At 49.3% G+C, this 16,705-nt stretch overlaps 1 protein-coding gene across 2 annotated transcripts; it reads right to left on the bottom strand.

Annotated features, from left to right (window-relative positions):
• Positions 1–906: 906 nt before the first annotated feature.
• DHODH (dihydroorotate dehydrogenase (quinone)) lies at positions 907–14,978 on the bottom strand. 2 transcript variants are annotated; one of them, XM_010354080.1, is made up of 9 exons: positions 14,783–14,978; positions 11,314–11,526; positions 8,898–9,097; positions 6,486–6,568; positions 4,097–4,284; positions 2,934–3,047; positions 2,091–2,244; positions 1,776–1,935; positions 907–1,268 (listed from the first exon to the last, which is right to left on the bottom strand). In XM_010354080.1, the coding sequence occupies exons 1-9, from the start codon at positions 14,801–14,803 to the stop codon at positions 1,214–1,216; spliced, it is 1,188 nt and encodes a 395-aa protein (XP_010352382.1). In that variant the 5' UTR covers positions 14,804–14,978; the 3' UTR covers positions 907–1,213. The 2 variants fall into 2 exon arrangements, with proteins under 2 accessions (XP_010352382.1, XP_030780212.1); XM_030924352.1 differs by lacking the exon at positions 14,783–14,978 and adding an exon at positions 14,559–14,708.
• Positions 14,979–16,705: the final 1,727 nt, after the last annotated feature.

Genomic DNA, 16,705 nt, shown 5'->3' with positions numbered 1-16,705 from the left:
ACTGAAACACTTTAGAGTAAGGCACCAATGACTCAGCAATAATAAATACATAATACATGTGAATACTTTATCCATGTTATAGAGAGAGGGAGGGAGAGAAACGGGAAAAATTTTTTGTGTGTATGTGTGATGGAGTCTCGCTCTTTCGCCCAAGCTGGAGTGCACTGGTGCAATCTTGGCTCACTGCAACCTCTGCCTCCCAGGTTCAAGCGATTATCCTGCCTTGGCCTCCCCAGTAGCTGGGATTAAAAGTGCCTACCGGCCGGGCGCGGTGGCTCAAGCCTGTAATCCCAGCACTTTGGGAGGCCGAGATGGGCGGATCACGAGGTCAGGAGATCGAGACCATCCTGGCTAACACGGTGAAACCCCGTCTCTACTAAAAAATACAAAAAACTAGCCGGGCGAGGTGGCGGGCGCCTGTAGTCCCAGCTACTCGGGAGGCTGAGGCAGGAGAATGGCGTAAACCTGGGAGGCGGAGCTTGCAGTGAGCTGAGATCTGGCCACTGCACTCCAGCCCGAGCGACAGAGCGAGACTCCGTCTCAAAAAAAAAAAAAAAAAAAAAAAAAAGTGCCTACCACAATGCCTGGCTAATTTTTTGTATTTTTGGTAGAAACGGGGTTTCACCATGGTGGCCTGGCTGGTCTCCAACTCCTGGCCTCAGGTAATCCGCCCACCTCGGCCTCCCAAAGTGCTGGGATTACAGGCATAAGCCACCATACCCCACCCTTAGGTCTAAAATGTTTTAAAAATAAAGTTTAAAGCATTAAATAAATAAAAATAAAGATCAAATGAAAGACAGTCAGATTCCTCGGAAGCCCGCTGTAGATGCAGGCAGCAGAGGCCTGGAAGGACCTGCAGCGTCTGGACAGGGCCCGTGGCAAACCAGAAGGGGCTAGCGTTGAAACCCAGGTTCTAAATGGCTTCATTTTTTGCATGACTTTTTCCCCCTCATATTCAATGTGCTCGCAAGACTGTCGGATCCTAGGGTTTGAATCCACAAAGAATCACAAACGCAGTTTATAGTCTGACCAAGGGACCGAAGAAAGCCTGCGGTTGATCCTGGTGAACCCCAATTGGCATTTATGGTGCAGCTATGCCATGGCTGGGGGACATGGCTCAAGACAGAGTCCCTCTTCTCTCACGATCCAGCCACAAAGGCTTGCCTGAGTCCTTGGGAAGGTTCCAGATGAGGCTTCCCAACAGACGCTGTCCTCACCTCCGATGATCTGCTCCAATGGCATCTGTGACTCTGCCAAAGCCCTGCTCTCTGGAAAAAGAGCAAACAAAGCAATTTCAGCAAACAGTGGAGGACAGGCCCTGCTCTTACAGGAAGCCCATGTTCACCCAGAAACACATCATCCTGGCCCAGGCACCTCTGGTTTCCTCTACACTCTTCACCCAGGGATACAGGGATAGTTCTACCCAGGTAGGAACAGAGCGGGAAGGAAATTGCTTTTAAGTATTGACAGCTCCCAACATTGAACCAGTGTTGCTTAATTAACGGGAATGCTGACGGGATTCCTCAGGCTCCTCTCCCTCGAGCAAATGGACAACTCCGCCATACAAACACCGTTGCCTTGGAGGTTAATCCTCAGTTCTCCTTGTCACTGTCCTTCATCAAAAGAGTAACCCAGTTTCTCTCTCCTTTCAGAGTGTACCCCTCAACTCCTTTTTGAATGAGTAACAAACAGATCAACAGTATCTCCTTGACTTGAGTGATGCTGAATTAACCTCTGCCTAACTTCTGTTTCAAGCCACACATGACCTCACTCACTTCAGAAGGGCCTCCAGCTCCCGCTTAACTCTGCCCACGACAGGTGGCCCCCAGAAGGTGAGGGCCGTGTACAACTGCACCAGGGAGGCCCCTGCCCGGATCTTCTCCAGCGCGTCCTGCCCGCTGCTCACGCCACCAACCCCAATTATGGGAACTCGGCCTACAGAGAAGCACATGGTGACACCGTAAAGAAGGATGTGGCTTCTGCCCCAGAGTCCCCCACAATCAAGGCAGATGAGGGAATGATGATTCTCATCAGGACCCAGGAGCCCAAGCCACAGGCAGATCTGAAGACACAGATGCCAGAAGCCTTGCCTTGGGTGAGTGCATACATCTCCCGAATGGTTTGAGTTGATAAATCCCGAAGAGGCTTCCCACTCAGCCCTCCCGTTTCACAGCGCAGGGCACCCTGGAGACCAGCAGGGCGACTCACGGTGGTGTTCGTAACAATCAGCCCATCGATGCCCAGCTGCAGTGTGAGATGGAGAAAAAGCCATGAGTCATGGCACCGAAGGGCGCAGAGGCGCTTCTTTGGGGGTCAAAGGCAGCAGCCAGGCCAGGTACCCACACCTACAGCCCCCAAAGCAAGAGCTACACCAGACCTTACTACTCATCTTTTCCTCAACAAGTTTTAGAATGAGCCATAACGTGACAACAGCAGCCATCACACACTGACCACCCACAACATTCCCCTAGGACAGGGTCCAGTCCTTAAAACAACCCAATTATAGTGTCTTGTCTGAGGCCCTTGGGTAGTAAGTGGTGGAACCAGGATTTGAACCCATGACGGCCAGGCTCAGGCTATTTCCACTACTCTCCTATGCCACAGAGACCCGCTGTCCAGACAGGCTGGAGAGAGGAGTGAGGGAAAGAATTTTGAGTCCCAGTCAAGACCGGCCAAGGACCCAAGCTCAAGCCTTAACCTTGCTGGATGCAGATGAGGAGAGACAGGAAGAGGCATGAGAAAAACTCCTTCAAGCATTTATTCCAACATTCGCTTTTGACCACAGGGTGAGTTACACCATGACAGACACCAAACCAGCCTTCAATACCAAGGAGAGGAAATCACAAAGGCCGCCATTCTGGGCTAACCCAGCTGGCCAAACGACCTCTGCAGACCATGGGAGGCACACCCTGGGCCCGGGCCCTGACTCAAACCTCTTTGACCACACTGGCAATGTCCTCCTTGTCCTGGGCGGTGAGGTCAGGAGCGATCTTCACCAGCACTGCCGGCCTGTGCACTCCCTGCAAGCCGTCCCTCTCCTGCAGCACCTAGGGCGACACATGGCCAGAGCTGGGAACCCTGCAGACCGCAGCCCCGCAGTGCAGCTGTGACCTACACTGCAGGTCAGTCGGTTTCCACAAAAGCAATCAGACTAAAGCAGGAACAATTTCTCCTTTTCAGGAAAGCCAGCCTCAGACATGTGAGGAGCACCATACAGATGGATCCGATTCCATTCTTTTAGGCCAAGGGATCCCCATGGACATTGGCTAATAGCTTAAGGGTGTTTTAGACTTTTCTTTCTTTTTTTTTTTTGAGACAAGGTTGCACTCTGTCACCCACACTGGAGTGTAGTAGCATGATCATGGCTCACTGTAGCCTGCACCTCCCTGGGCTCAAGCAATCCTTCCACTTCAGCCTCCAGAGTACCTGGGACTACAGGTGTGCACTGCCATACCCAGCTAATTTCTGTATTTCTTGTAAGATGAGGTTTTGCTAAGTTGCCCAGGCTGGTCACAAACTCCTGAGCTCAAGTGATCTGCCTGCCTCGGCCTCCAAGTAGCTGGGGCTACAGGCTTGAGCCACTGTGCCTGGCTAATTTTTAAATTATTTGTAGAGACAGGGTCTTGCTCTTTTGCCCAGGCTGGTCTCAGACTCCTGGGCTATAAGTGATCCACCTGCCTCGGCCTCTCATAGTGCTGGGATTGTAGGCATGAGCCACCATGCCCAGCCTTTTTTAGACTTTTATTCCTAAAAGATAACCAGGAAATATTACCACAAGTGCTGGGTGAAGTCCTTCAGTTCACTCAGAGCTCTGGGTGCTAGGGTCAGAGTGACAAATGGGAGAGATGCAGTCTCTGCTCTTACAGACCTCGTGGTTTACAGCAGCAGGGACAGATGATTTGTCACTGTCACGTATAATCAGTGTCATGACAGGGGATCAGAGGGGACCCTGGGAAGGCATAGCCAGGGGTCCTACTGGTCCAGGTGCTAAGGGCAGCTTCTGAGGGTGATACTGAAGCTTCGCCCTGGAGAATGAAGGGGAGCGGGTGGGGCAGGCTGGTGGGACGGGGCCTGGAGAAGGGGTGCAGTTGCCCACCTTGGTCAGCAGGCGGCGCAGCTCGGCCTTTCCCTGAAGGCTCCGCAGCCCGGCCGTGTTGGGGCTGGACACGTTGACCACCAGGTAGTCGGCCAGCGGGCCCAGCACGCGCACCCCTTCTGCGTAGTCCTCCGCGGCATCCGCTGAGGTCTTGTTCTTCCCCAAGTTGACCCCCAGCGGCAGTCCATCTGCAAACGTCGCTGGTCAGGCCTGCAGCCCGTACACCATTTCCTGGGCCACCTTCTGAGGCTGTCCTTGACCAAACCACCGTGGACAGTCGCGCAGGTCTTCCCTCCAAACCTGACCTGCCCAACACCGGCTGACAGGTGCTCAACTGTGGCCTGGGCCTGCCTGCTGACCAAAACCACTCGCCAGCTTTGTCTAGCAAAGTCTGGGCAGCTACAAGGATGTTTTGCTGCATTTTGCCCTTTTTTTTTTTTAATGTTTCATGGAAAATGGACAAATTAGTGCAAATACTTGTGGGGCAAAAGATGGGCCTCATAAATTGAATAAAACTGAGGACAGAACTCAGTAGGCACGTCAGGCCAGCAACGCTCACCTCAAGGGATGCTTGTTGGCCTTGGCTCAGTTGACTGGATGTACAGTTGCGAAGAAAAAACAAAATGAAAGAATATGTATAAAATTCTGAAAAACAGGCCAGGTGCAGTGACTCACACCTATAATCCCAGCACTTTGGGTGGCCAAGGGTGGAGGATTGCTTGAGCCCAGGAATTCAAGACCAGTCTGGGCAACATGGTGAAACCCCGTCTCTACAATTAAAAAACTCAGCCAGGCATGGTGGTGCACACCTGTAGTCCCAGCTACTTGTGAGGCTGAAGTAGGATTGAGGCTCCAGTGAACCGTGATCGCGCCACTGCACTCCAGCCTGAGCAGCAGAGCAAGACTCTGTCTCAAAAAAAAAAATTATATATGTGTGTGTGTGTGTGTGTATATATATACATATATATATATGCATATATACATATATATGTATATATGCATATATATGCATATATGTATATATGCGTATATATGCATATATGTATATATATGCATATATGTATATATGTGTATATATGCATATATATATGTGTGTATATATGTGTATATATATATGTGTATATATGTGTATATATATATATACTGGAATTTCTTTTTCTTTTTATTTTTTTTTTAGACGGAGTCTCACTGTTGCCCAGCCTGGAATGTGGTGGCACAATCTTGGCTCACTGCAACCTCTGCCCCCTGAATTCAAGCAATTCTCCTGTCACAGCCTCCTGAGTAGCTGGGATTACAGGTATACGCCACCACACCCTGCTAATTTTGTATTTTTTAGCTGTGACCACTAAGTGCATCCTGAGAGCAAGTGAGGCAGAGGCCACAAAGAACACCCGCATTGCCGGAGGCACCTTCAAAAATGCATGTTGTGGCCGGGTGCGGTGGCTCATGCCTGTAATCCCAGCACTTTGGGAGGCCGAGGCGGGTGGATCACGAGGTCAGGAGATCGAGATCATCCTGGCTAACACGGTGAAACCCCATTTCTACTAAATATACAAAAAATTAGCTGGGCGTGATGGCGGGCGCCTGTAGTCCCAGCTACTTGGGAGGCTGAGGCAGGAGAATGGCATGAACCTGAGAAGTGGAGCTTGCAGTGAGCTGAGATCATGCCACCGCACTCCAGCCTGGGAGAGAGAGCGAGACTCCGTCTAAAAAAAAAAAAAAAAAAAAAGCACATTGTTTTTGGTTTTTCAGAGAAATGGGATCTCACCATGTTGCCCAGGCTGGTCTTAAACTCCTGAGCTCAAGCAATCCTCCCACCTTGGGCACCCAAAGTATTGAGATTGCAGGTGTGAACTGTGTCGAGCCAAAAATGAGCAGTTTCCAAAACAACTCATGAAGAATATTTTCCCAAATGCTAATATTAGTTATCCTTGAGTAGGGAGGAGTATCTGTTTCTTGAACTTTCTTTCTTTACGCTTCTCTGTATTTACTGTCTTCTGTAATTAATGAACATTATTTATACAATAGACGATTAAAAAGGGAGGACAGAGTGGGCCACAGGAAGATGACGTTCAAGTCCTGCTCCCGCCCTCCCTGCCTGTGTGATCACAGCCCAGCCACTTCGCTTCACTTGCTTTCAGGCCTCCCTAGTTACGGTAACAGGTTACATAACGAGGCAGAGGCAAAGGGAGTATTTGCTAAATTGTGAAATCCAGTTAAACTCTTGGAGGCTGTGTAGAACCAGGAAAATCCCTCTAGGAGAGGTGCCCTGAGGTCCTCAGTGGTTTCTGCTATTGCTCAATCATGTTTATTTCACTAGAAATGTTCCCAGTGTTTCTCCCACATTTCCTCCTAATAAGAAAGGCCCTCTGACACAACCCCACTTTACCTTCTGTGAGCTTGGCCTGCTTCTGCTGTCTGGCCCGTAACCTGTGTTCCACCACTGAAAGCCCGTGACTGTTAAATCCATACCTGCAGAGCCACAAGCAGATGCGAGGGGCAGAGTGAGAGGCACCATAGCCACTTCTGTACACTTAGGACTTTTTAAAACAAGAGAAAAAAAAAAAAATCACAGTTCTTACACTTCCAGGGTCTAAAGAGTCCTGGGGCTCCTAGAGAACTTGCCAGAACACCATCCAATACCCAGGGGAAAGATTAAAATTTGCAAATGCTCAGCCAACTAGCATTGGAAACAGCCCAGATGCAGCAGCAGCTGCCCCAGACCTGCTGGATCCCCACTCCTTACCCAGCCACTCTGAGAACTGCACGCTCACTTGCCACCTGCGTGGGCTCCCAAACAGCCTCCTGAAGCCCCTGCAGCCACTCCATCTCCCTATGCTTTCTGCCTGTGAAAATCACCTCTCTTCCTAGCTCAGAGCAAATGCTCCCTCTCCTCCTGCACAAAGCTCCCAGCTGCAAAGAATCCCTCATCCCCCTAGCCTTCATACAGAGCTTTGGACCTACCTTTCTCCTGGCACGGGATAGACACATACATATGTGCTTAAGGTCCCGTACTAGGTTACAATCTTCTTGAGGGCAAGCAACATCTCACACCTCTCTCATCCCTCTATCACTGTCACTAGACACTCCCCAAAGGCAGGGACCTCATCCCTCTTTCATCCCTGTATCCCCAGCCCCACTGTGGGTGTTAACTTAGTGGCCAGTCCCCTTCCTCTTCCTCCTTGCCAGTGAAACCCACCTGACCTGATACAGGGTAAAAATGCTAACGACTCCTTTCCCAGCCTTGCTGGCAAGTGAAGCAAAAGTGTGTGCCCAGGTGTAGACACTGAGACACAAGTGAGGCCTACTGGGAGCCTCTGAGAACATCCCTGCCCTTTTTCCTTTCTGCTCTTGAGCATCCGTGTAAGAACATAATACTCGCAGCCGAGGCCCAAAGAAGTTGGACCAGAGTCTCAACACTGCCCTGGTGCTCAACCAACCCTGGACCTGCCCATTGCACCTGTTATGAGAAGAAAATAGTATCAAATGTGCCTGTTGTTTAAGCCACTTTGTTAGAGCCAATAGCATCTATAATAACAGACACACTGGCACACATATCTGATGACTTAATAACTTAACCCATTCATTCAGCAAGTATTTACAGCACACTCACCACATGCCACACAGCCAGGAGGCCACACACACAGTGCTCACAGCACAATCTCACACCCCTGCTCACCTACAGGATTCAACAAGTACCATCATCCCAGCACCTGCAGTTATCTGTAGCAGCTGAATGATAAGCAAATATATTTTGCCTGGCCAATTCTGAAGATATTGATCCCCACCTGCAATGCAGCAGAAAGATCAATAACTTGATCTCTAATGCTGGAGACTTTCCCTGAAACAAGCACAAGAAAGCAGGAAGCGCGGCCAAGTAAATGTCCTACAGGTCCATCTCCCAGGAGGCTGCCAGTGACCCCAAAGACGCCCACTGAAATCTCCCCAAAGAGGCTCTTCAAAATCCTCTTACCAAAAAGCAGGCACTTCTTCACCTTTTGGGTTTGCTGCAGTAAAAATTACCCAGGGATGACAAAGGGAAGGGCTTTATACAGTCTAGAAGGATTTCTCTTACTAAGAGCAGCTGTGCATGTTGAATATTACATTCTCCTGTTTGCTAAAGGCTGGGGCTGTGCTGGCCAAAACACATCTGCTGGCCACATGTGGCTACTGGCTGCTGGGAATGCAGTTGGTCCAAAGGGAGAGGTGCTGGAAGTAAAATGCACACTGGCTCTTAAAGACTTGGTACAGGCAAAAGAAGGTAAAAACAGCGAATTAATACTTTTTATGGTGTTTTAAACACATGTTTTTTTAAATACTTGTAACATATTAAATATAACTAAATTATAATTTTAAGTAAGTATCAATTTCACTCATTCTGTTTACTGTGTTAGTGTGGTCACTAGAGCACTTTAAATTACACATGGGCTCACATTACATTTCTCTTGGACAGTGTCGAGTAAGAGTACTGGAGAAACAGCATGGACAGAGCACAAACTCTTAAGTCCAGTAAGCCCAGGCCATGCCCAAGCTCTCCTGCTTATTATCTCCGTGACCAAAGCAGAGTTATTTGGCTCTACGAGCCTCCGTCTACACAACTGTTAAATGGATGTAACAAAGCCTGCTTTTCAAGATAGATGCCTGGGGCACACAGTAGATGCTGAACGGGGTTCCTGAACATTCCAAATGACAGAAGAATGTCCACATTGTATGAGAGAAAAAAAACAGAGGCAGATCTTACATCTCTGAAAGCCCAGTTGGAAAGAGGGCATCCCCCATTAACTCTGGGCCGCTCACCTACCTGTTAATGACAGCTTGGTCCTCGGGAAGACGGAAGACTCTGGGTCTGGGGTTTCCTTCCTGAGGTTTTGGAGTCACACTTCCTATCTCAACAAAACCAAAGCCCATCTTATAAAGTCCGTCCACGGCTTCCCCATGCTTGTCAAATCCTGCAGCAATTCCTACTGGATTTCGGAATTTATGGCCCAGAACTCTCACTTCCTGGGAAGAGGAAGACAAAGTCAGAGGCACGCAAGGCTATCCTGGTGTTTCTCAAAGCATGGTTCCTGGCACAGCTACACCAGAATGACCCGGAAAGCTTGTGAAACCTCAGATCCCAGGGCCCACCCCCAAGGTCAAAATCTTTGGGGGAGGAATGGAGCCCTGGGGGAACCTATTTTTAACAGTGCTGGCTCTCCAGGGACTGTGACGCCTACTCGAGTTTGAAAACCACGGGGCTTTATTATTAGCAAGCCTGGGGGAGAAATGGTGTTTCCACCGTGGGTTGAACAGGAGACAAGCGCTGTCTTTTCCAATTGTGGTTAAGGTTCATACCTTCTTATCAACTAGCCTTGGTGGGAGAGAGGAGCTCGCTGGTGTCAGGCCCTAGATAGTGCTTCCCTGAAACCAAGGCATGGTAAGCAGCAAAACCCTTTAATCAGCTTAATAAGCATCAGCTCCAGCTGTGTCCCTCCTCATCCAGGCTGGTAAGAAGCCCCAGCCACGACCCCCAGCCTCCCACAGGGAACCAGAGGAAGGAAGGTGTTCAGCTGGGCAGAACTGACTAATGGGCTCCAGCGACCTTTCAGGAGACTAGCAAAGGCCTCCCAGGGTGAACACCATGGGATCCTGGAAGCAGGGGTTAAGAGAGATGCTCCAAGAAAGAAGAACAACAAATGAAGGCGAGAATGTTCGCAGCACCTCAGGAGACTGGGAGGCAAGATGTGTGTGGCTGGACTAGGGGTCTTCCTCCAGGACTGCGATTCTCAGCTCCAGCTGTACCACAAAAGCCCCTGGCAGCTTTCAGGCCCCACTCTCAGATGGGGCGGTGAAACTGGTCTGGCACCAGGCCAGGGCATCTGGATACTCCAAATGCAGCCCCGGGGGATTCGAATATGCCTGACGTAGGTGGAGGGTGGAGAGCTAAACCAGGAAAGCTGTGAAATCATCAAGAGTCCTGGCTACCAGTTAAAAAGTTTGAGTCACATTCTAAATGAGCTGCTGCAAGTGTGGGCACAGGCAGCGGTGTTTAGGACAACACCTCTGAGGTCAGGTTTGCCTGTCTCTGTCATCTGTGTTTTCACAGACACAGCCTGCGCCCTCAGGCACACCACACTTCCTTCTAAATTCTCCTCATCTCTGCATCCCACTCATTATTCACTCCCATTCACTCCAGGGCTCTCAAACTAGCAGTCTGGGGTGAGGACGGTTTAACGGAGTGCACTGTCTGAGCCTACAGTGCCTGTTAGTGTGTGAGCATGGCAAGTCAGGGGAAATGACACATCTGCTCAACACCATACAATCAGAGAGTGAAAAGGACTCTAAGGTCGGAAGGGGAAATGTGGTGAAGGCCCCTTTCATTTGTAACAGTGACCCCTCCTCACCAGAGTTCTGAGGGCTTCTTGTTTGCGTTTTCACACTCAAATCATTCTGATGTCCTCCCATTAGGGAAGAAGCCTCTCGAAAGGAAACTGCCGAGACTTCCATGAGGAAGCAGCTTCTATGAGGATGGGGATTCTTCTATTGGGTTTACTGCACTAAGCCCGGAAGGTTGCATGAAACAGAGGCCCTTAGCCTTCTGCTGACACTGGCCTCTACAGTTAGAGGCTATATCTACACTTCTGCCTACACACCCTTTTCCAGCCCTAAAGGCTTTCCTGGGACTCTAGGCCAAAGATTTCAAGCATGTGGAGAGGGCCCGTGTGCTAAACATGCGGCTGAGTGAGGCTGGGACCCAACGCTCCTGCCTCGCATGGTGCGCAATGACTGGCAGTTTCCCCATTTAGCCGAGGGGAAGACTGAGCTACCTGCAACCTCAGCAAGGCAGGACAGCGGCCAAGGGGCGGGAAGCCAGTTGTCAGACTCCATGGGTTTACATCCTGGTCCTGCTACCCCCTAGCTGTGTGACTGGAGTTCCTTTTTGTATTCCTTACTCTGTTTCTTGGTTTCCTGATCCATGGCTGGGGATGGTAACAGGATCCAGCTCATGCAGTAGCTGGGAGGATCAAACAAGAATATCGCCTAACACAATCCCATATATGTAATAGATCATCATCATTGCTAATTACATGACACAAAAAAATAATGCTCAGACTGAATTCCAAATCCCCACTGCTCACTTGGGGTTCTGGTGTTCAAAAAGATCAGTCCTAGCTGAGTTTAGGGGACTTCAGCCTTCGCCTTTGTATTTAATGCACAGGGTATCCAGGAACACCTACCAGCATGTCAGAGTCTTGAAATCTGGCCCGTGGAAGGAGCCCCAGGGAGGTGAAGCGAACGGCCAGTCTGTGGGCTGACTCCGGATCCAGCAGCCCCTGCAGAGCTGGCATCAGGTGTTCAGCATAGAAACGCTCATCTCCCGTGGCCATCAGGTAGGAGGCGAAGAGAAGTCCTCCACCCCCCAGGATGACCACAGCATCCTGGGCCCGCTTCTGCAAAAAAAGAGCCTATTAGGGGGGCCCTCCGGGCCAGGCTGCAGCACCCTCCCTGAGCCCTTCACACCCAGGCACGCAGAGGACATAACGACAGGTCACATGAAACAGACGCCCTTAGCCTTCTGCTAACACTGGCCTCTACAGTCAGAGGCTGTATTGACACTTCTGCCTACACCTCTTCAGGCCCTAAAGGCTTTCCTGGGACTCCAGGCCAGAAATTTCAAGAGGGACCATCCTGTCCCCTAGGGGGATTGTGGTGGATACTGCTGCTGGTTACAGTTAGAGGGTAATGCTAATAGATGTGGTGGGCAGGAATCCGTAAAGTCAGACATCCTTCTCGTCTTGAGACTATCTGACATGAACTGTCCCATTTCCTGTGTGACTTTTGAACATCCTACTGACATTCGTGTGGGTAAAAAATCGTATGTTCATATTATCTGAGCCAAACTATATTTTACCATATAAACTGTCTTTCTTGACCTCCTGGTCTCAAGCGATCCTCCCACCTCAGCCTCCCCAAATAACTGGGACCACAGGTACATGCCACCAAGCCCAGCCAATTTTTTGAAGAGATGGAGTCTCGCTATGTTGCCCAGGCTGGTCTAGAACTCTTGGGCTCAAGTAGTACTCCTGCCTTGGCCTCCCAAAGTGCTGGGATTACAGCATGAGCCACAGTGCCCAGCCATCACATGGTTTTCACATACAGTACAAGTATCTTGTAAATTGAGGGACAACTATACAGTGTCATACAGAACATTCCCAAGAATTGTTCATTTCAGAAAATCTCATCGGGAATGGTACAGTGCTTTGCTGGGGTGTTTGATAATATAACACACCTGTGCACTTGCATTTCTTTTTTTTTTTTTTTTCGAGACGGAGTCTCGCTCTGTCACCCAGGCTGGAGTGCAGTGGCCGGATCTCAGCTCACTGCAAGCTCCGCCTCCTGGGTTTATGCCATTCTCCTGCCTCAGCCTCCCGAGTAGCTGGGACTTCAGGCGCCCGCCACCTCGCCCAGCTAGATTTTTGTATTTTTTAGTAGAGACGGGGTTTCACCGTGTTAGCCAGGATGGTCTTGATCTCCTGACCTCGTGATCCGCCCGTCTCGGCCTCCCAAAGTGCTGGGATTACAGGCTTGAGCCACCGCGCCGGGCCGCACTTGCATTTCTAAGTAGAGGCTTAAACACAACTATCTCACTAGGGGAGTCAGCAATATTTACATACTGAAATACATGTAATTTTATTAATATAAACTACTTTTAAATTTTCTCCTTTATATTCCACTTAGGGTATTAATTATGCTGGCTTTTAAAAATTGCACACAGCTAGACTCATGCTTAGTGACTCATGCTTGTAATCCCAGCACTTTGGGAGGCTGAAATGGGAGAACTGCTTGAGTTCAGGAGTTTGAGACCAGCCTGGGCAACATAGTGAGACCCCATCTCTACAAAATATAAAAAATTAGCCAGGCATGGTGATGCACCTGTGGTCTCAGCTACTTGGGAGGTAGAAGTGGGTGGATCCCTTGAGACCAGGAGGTCCAAGCTGCAGCGAGCCGGCATCGCGCCACTGCACTCCACCTGCGCGACGGTGTGAAGACTCTCTCAAAAATATATACATACAAAGATATTATACATATATTCCATTTCAGGGGGTGTAAAATATAAAACAGAAGCTTCAGATCTTATTGGATCAAAAGTGGTGCACAATGCTTTTCTCTAATTATCACTGCCAGATGCTAAGTTATTCATTCATTAGTTCAGTCATTCATCAAATACTGATTGAGCAAAGATGGCAAAACAGATCTTGCCCCTACCCTCATGGAGAGTGTGATCTTATGAAGCGACAGACGGAAATCAATGATCATGCAAATATGTAGTCATGGCAACTGTGATGAAGGATAAAAAGTATAAGGTAATGAAAGTAGTCAACCTAATCTTAGAGGTAAGGAAAGGCTTCCTTAAGGAAATGACTTAAAGCTGATACTCAAGGGATAAACGAGTTGTTGGGAGTCTCTCTGAACCTATTCTGGTTCAATTATTTTAAAAAAGTTAACCAGAAGGCAGTAGGGAGAGGAAAAAGTGTAAAGGCTCTCTCAGTAGCAGAAGAGAATGAGAAAGGGAGAAAGTTTGGAACAGAGGAGTGAGGGAAAGTAAGGCTTAAGACGAAACAAGAGAAAAGAGCAGGAGTTTGGCCAAAATCAAGATGTGGGTTTCATTCCCTAAGCCAGGAAATGACACGATCAGATTTGCTTTTAAAGATCCTTCCAAACTGCTAAAGAGATGTAGATCAAGTATTCATTGGCTAGGTGCGGTAGCCCACGCCTGTAATCCCACCACTTTGGGAGGCTGAGGCGGGAAGATCCCTTGAGGCCAATAGTTCTAGACCAGCCTGGGCAACACAGTGAGATTCCATCTCTCTCCATATATTTATTTTAAAAAGAGACTCAGGCCGAGCGCGGTAGCTCACGCCTGTAATCCCAACACTTTGGGAGGCTCACGAGGTCAGGAGTTCGAAACCAGCCTGACCAAAATGGTGAAATCCCGTCTCTACTAAAAATACCAAAATTAGCCAGGCGTGGTGGCGCGCGCCTGTAATCCCAGCAACGCAGGAGGCTGAGGCAGGAGAATCGCTTGAACCCGGGAGGCGGAGTTTGCAGTGAGCCAAGATCGCTCCACTGCACTCCAGCCTGGGCGACAGACTGAGACTCCGTCTCAAATGAATAAATAAAGAGACTCAAGGTTTTCATTGCCTCCCTTGGAGACCGTACGCCTCCCCGCCCCAACCCCATGCCAATCAACAAATATTTGAACACCTACTACATACGGGGATACAACTAAGAACTTTTCACATAGAGCCCCCCGCCCTAACAAAACTTTACCTAAAAGGACTGGGACCATGTCCTACTCTAGTTTCATTCCCCATTGGATCCTGCACACAACGCTAGGCGGTCATGTGTTCACTAGGCATCCCTGTGCCAGGCTCAAAAACATGGCCCAGGCGCAGACACTCAGATCAGCACCCATCCAGACCTGCAGGCGCTGTCTGCTGCGCCTGACCGAGTCCACGTGCAAATGCACACGCGCGAGCATTTACAGGCGCCCCCGGAAACACGCACACGTCCTAGGGGGGCCCACACTCCCGGAGCCGCCTTCGGTCCATGCTTCGCCCGGTCTGACTCTCCGTTCTTGCCCGCCCGGGTCCCCAGTCCCCGGTCCCCGGTCCCCGATCCACACTGCTCACTCGCGGGACTCACTTTCAGGTGTCTCCACGCCATGCTCCTTCCGTCAATTAGCCCGCCCCTGTCTCCGTTCCATTGGAGAAGATGGCAGCGGCCCCTCCTATCTCCGCCCCTTAGCCGCCAGTCCACCAATCGCCGGGAAGAAGGGTTGAGCGGTCGCCTCCGCGCCGCGGGGAAGGCCCGGCATCACCCCCAGGGTCTGGTTGGGTGCGCGTGCGCAGTAGCGGCGGCTACACCTCTTCCGCTCGCCTTGCTCGCGTTCTGCCGCTTGGTCGCCGGCGGTTGGAAGAGAACTTAGTGTGCGGGGTTTGTCTGTGGTACCGCAGCGTCGAATCCGAGAGTCCGCTAGGAGTCGGGGCTCTGTGAGAAAGACAGGTGTTGAGGTCGTGCCACACACCGCTGCCTTTCTGCCGGGGCCGCGTCGTGACTTTTGTGGGCCCCTTCCTGAAGTTGTTTTAGTATAGACGTCAAAACGCTGTGTTTCACACCAGAAATATTTGTACAGTTTTTATCACTTTAAAAAATAAATTTTACCGCTGTGTTGATATAAAGATGAATATGTTAATATATAAAGTTTTTCAACTTAAAAGTTGATTTTTCTTAAGGTTTTTTAAGGAAATTAAAACATTTTCTTGAGGCTCGGTGGCTCACGCCTGTAATCCCAGCACTTTGGGAGGCCGAGGCAGGCGGATCACTTGAGGTCAGGAGTTCGAGACCTGGTCAACACCCAAAACCCCGTCTCTACTAAAAAAAATAAAATACAAAAAATTAGCCGGGTGTAGTGGCGGGCGCCTCTAACCCCAGCTACTTGGGAGGCTGAGGCAGGAGAATCGCTTGAACCCAGGAGGTGGAGGTTGCAGTGAGCCGAGATCACACCACTGCACTCCAGCCTGGGCGACAAAGGGAGACTCCGTCTCAAAAACAAACAAAGAAAAACAACAACAACAACAAAAGTTTTCTTGAGACCCTAAAAGTGTCAGAGGCCCTTCCCTGGCCCTGCGCCTGTTATGCCTCCTGGAGAAAGTGTCCCTGGTTAAACCTCGGCATTCTGGTGCAACAGATGTGGAGGTGTTTTTTTTATCTGTTTCTAATTAAGACCCTGAGTGTGCAGCCCTGTTGGAGTGTGGTTTACTGCGGTTATTTTTATTTTTATTATTTATTTATTTATTTATTTATTTTTTTTTTGAGACAGAGTCTTGCTCTGTTGCCCAGGCTGGAGTGCAGTGGTACAATCTCGGCTCACTACAAGCTCCGCCTCCCGGGTTCGCGCCATTCTCCTGCCTCAGTCTCCTGAGTAACTGGGACTACAGGGACCCGCCACCATGCCCAGCTAATTTTTTTGTATTTTTAGTAGAGACAGAGTTTCACCGTGTTAGCCAGGATGGTACTGTGGTGATTTATGATGACCTAATGTTTCACTGTGTAGTCCTCTGAAGCAATCGCGCCCTCACCAAAAATTTTGAAATGTCTTACCTAATGATGTCCTAATTGTTGGAGAATAGCCTTTGTAGACTTAGGTGTCAACAGCATTAATCACATACTTATTGTTTGGAGGCTCTACACCCATCCGTGTCATTTTTGTCCAGTTGCAGTGTTCCCGCCATCAGCTGAAATAGCTGGGTTACTGTAGCAGAAATTAGAGCAAAAGAAAGGTGTATGAAACATCTTGAGTCAAGCCATTTTTGAGCTTCATCAACCGTATGAAGCTATCAAATTGGAACAAATTCACAGACCCATTTACATGCTAGGTGTTTCAGTCTACATGCAATAGAAGTCATTGAAAGCATTTATCGAGGTAAAAGTTATGCTTATCAACCTGTCTTCCCTTTACACTTTAATGGAACAAGTTAATTCAGCATACCTTAGTCAACATAAATGATTACTCGTCTGGGACAAAAGGCTACTTACATGTTGATCCTCAGTTCTGAGCACTCTCTC

Source organism: Rhinopithecus roxellana, chromosome 20 (genome assembly GCF_007565055.1).
Source record: "Rhinopithecus roxellana isolate Shanxi Qingling chromosome 20, ASM756505v1, whole genome shotgun sequence".
Taxonomy (NCBI): domain Eukaryota; kingdom Metazoa; phylum Chordata; class Mammalia; order Primates; family Cercopithecidae; genus Rhinopithecus; species Rhinopithecus roxellana.
The sequence above is the reverse complement of the archived record's forward strand: the minus strand, read 5'-3'. Positions and strand labels throughout refer to the sequence as shown.

What these genes read in the sequence shown, in the direction of transcription:
- DHODH (XM_030924352.1), bottom strand. Translation starts at nt 14,618, where the DNA reads ATGCTCGCGCGTGTGCATTTGCACGTGGACTCGGTCAGGCGCAGCAGA. An exon ending in GCAGCAGACAGCGCCTGCAG is followed by an intron (nt 11,527 to 14,558) that starts GTCTGGATGGGT and finishes CTTTTTTTGCAG; the next exon opens with AAGCGGGCCCAGGATGCTGT. An exon ending in GATGTATGCACTCACCCAAG is followed by an intron (nt 1,936 to 2,090) that starts GCAAGGCTTCTG and finishes GCTTCTCTGTAG; the next exon opens with GCCGAGTTCCCATAATTGGG.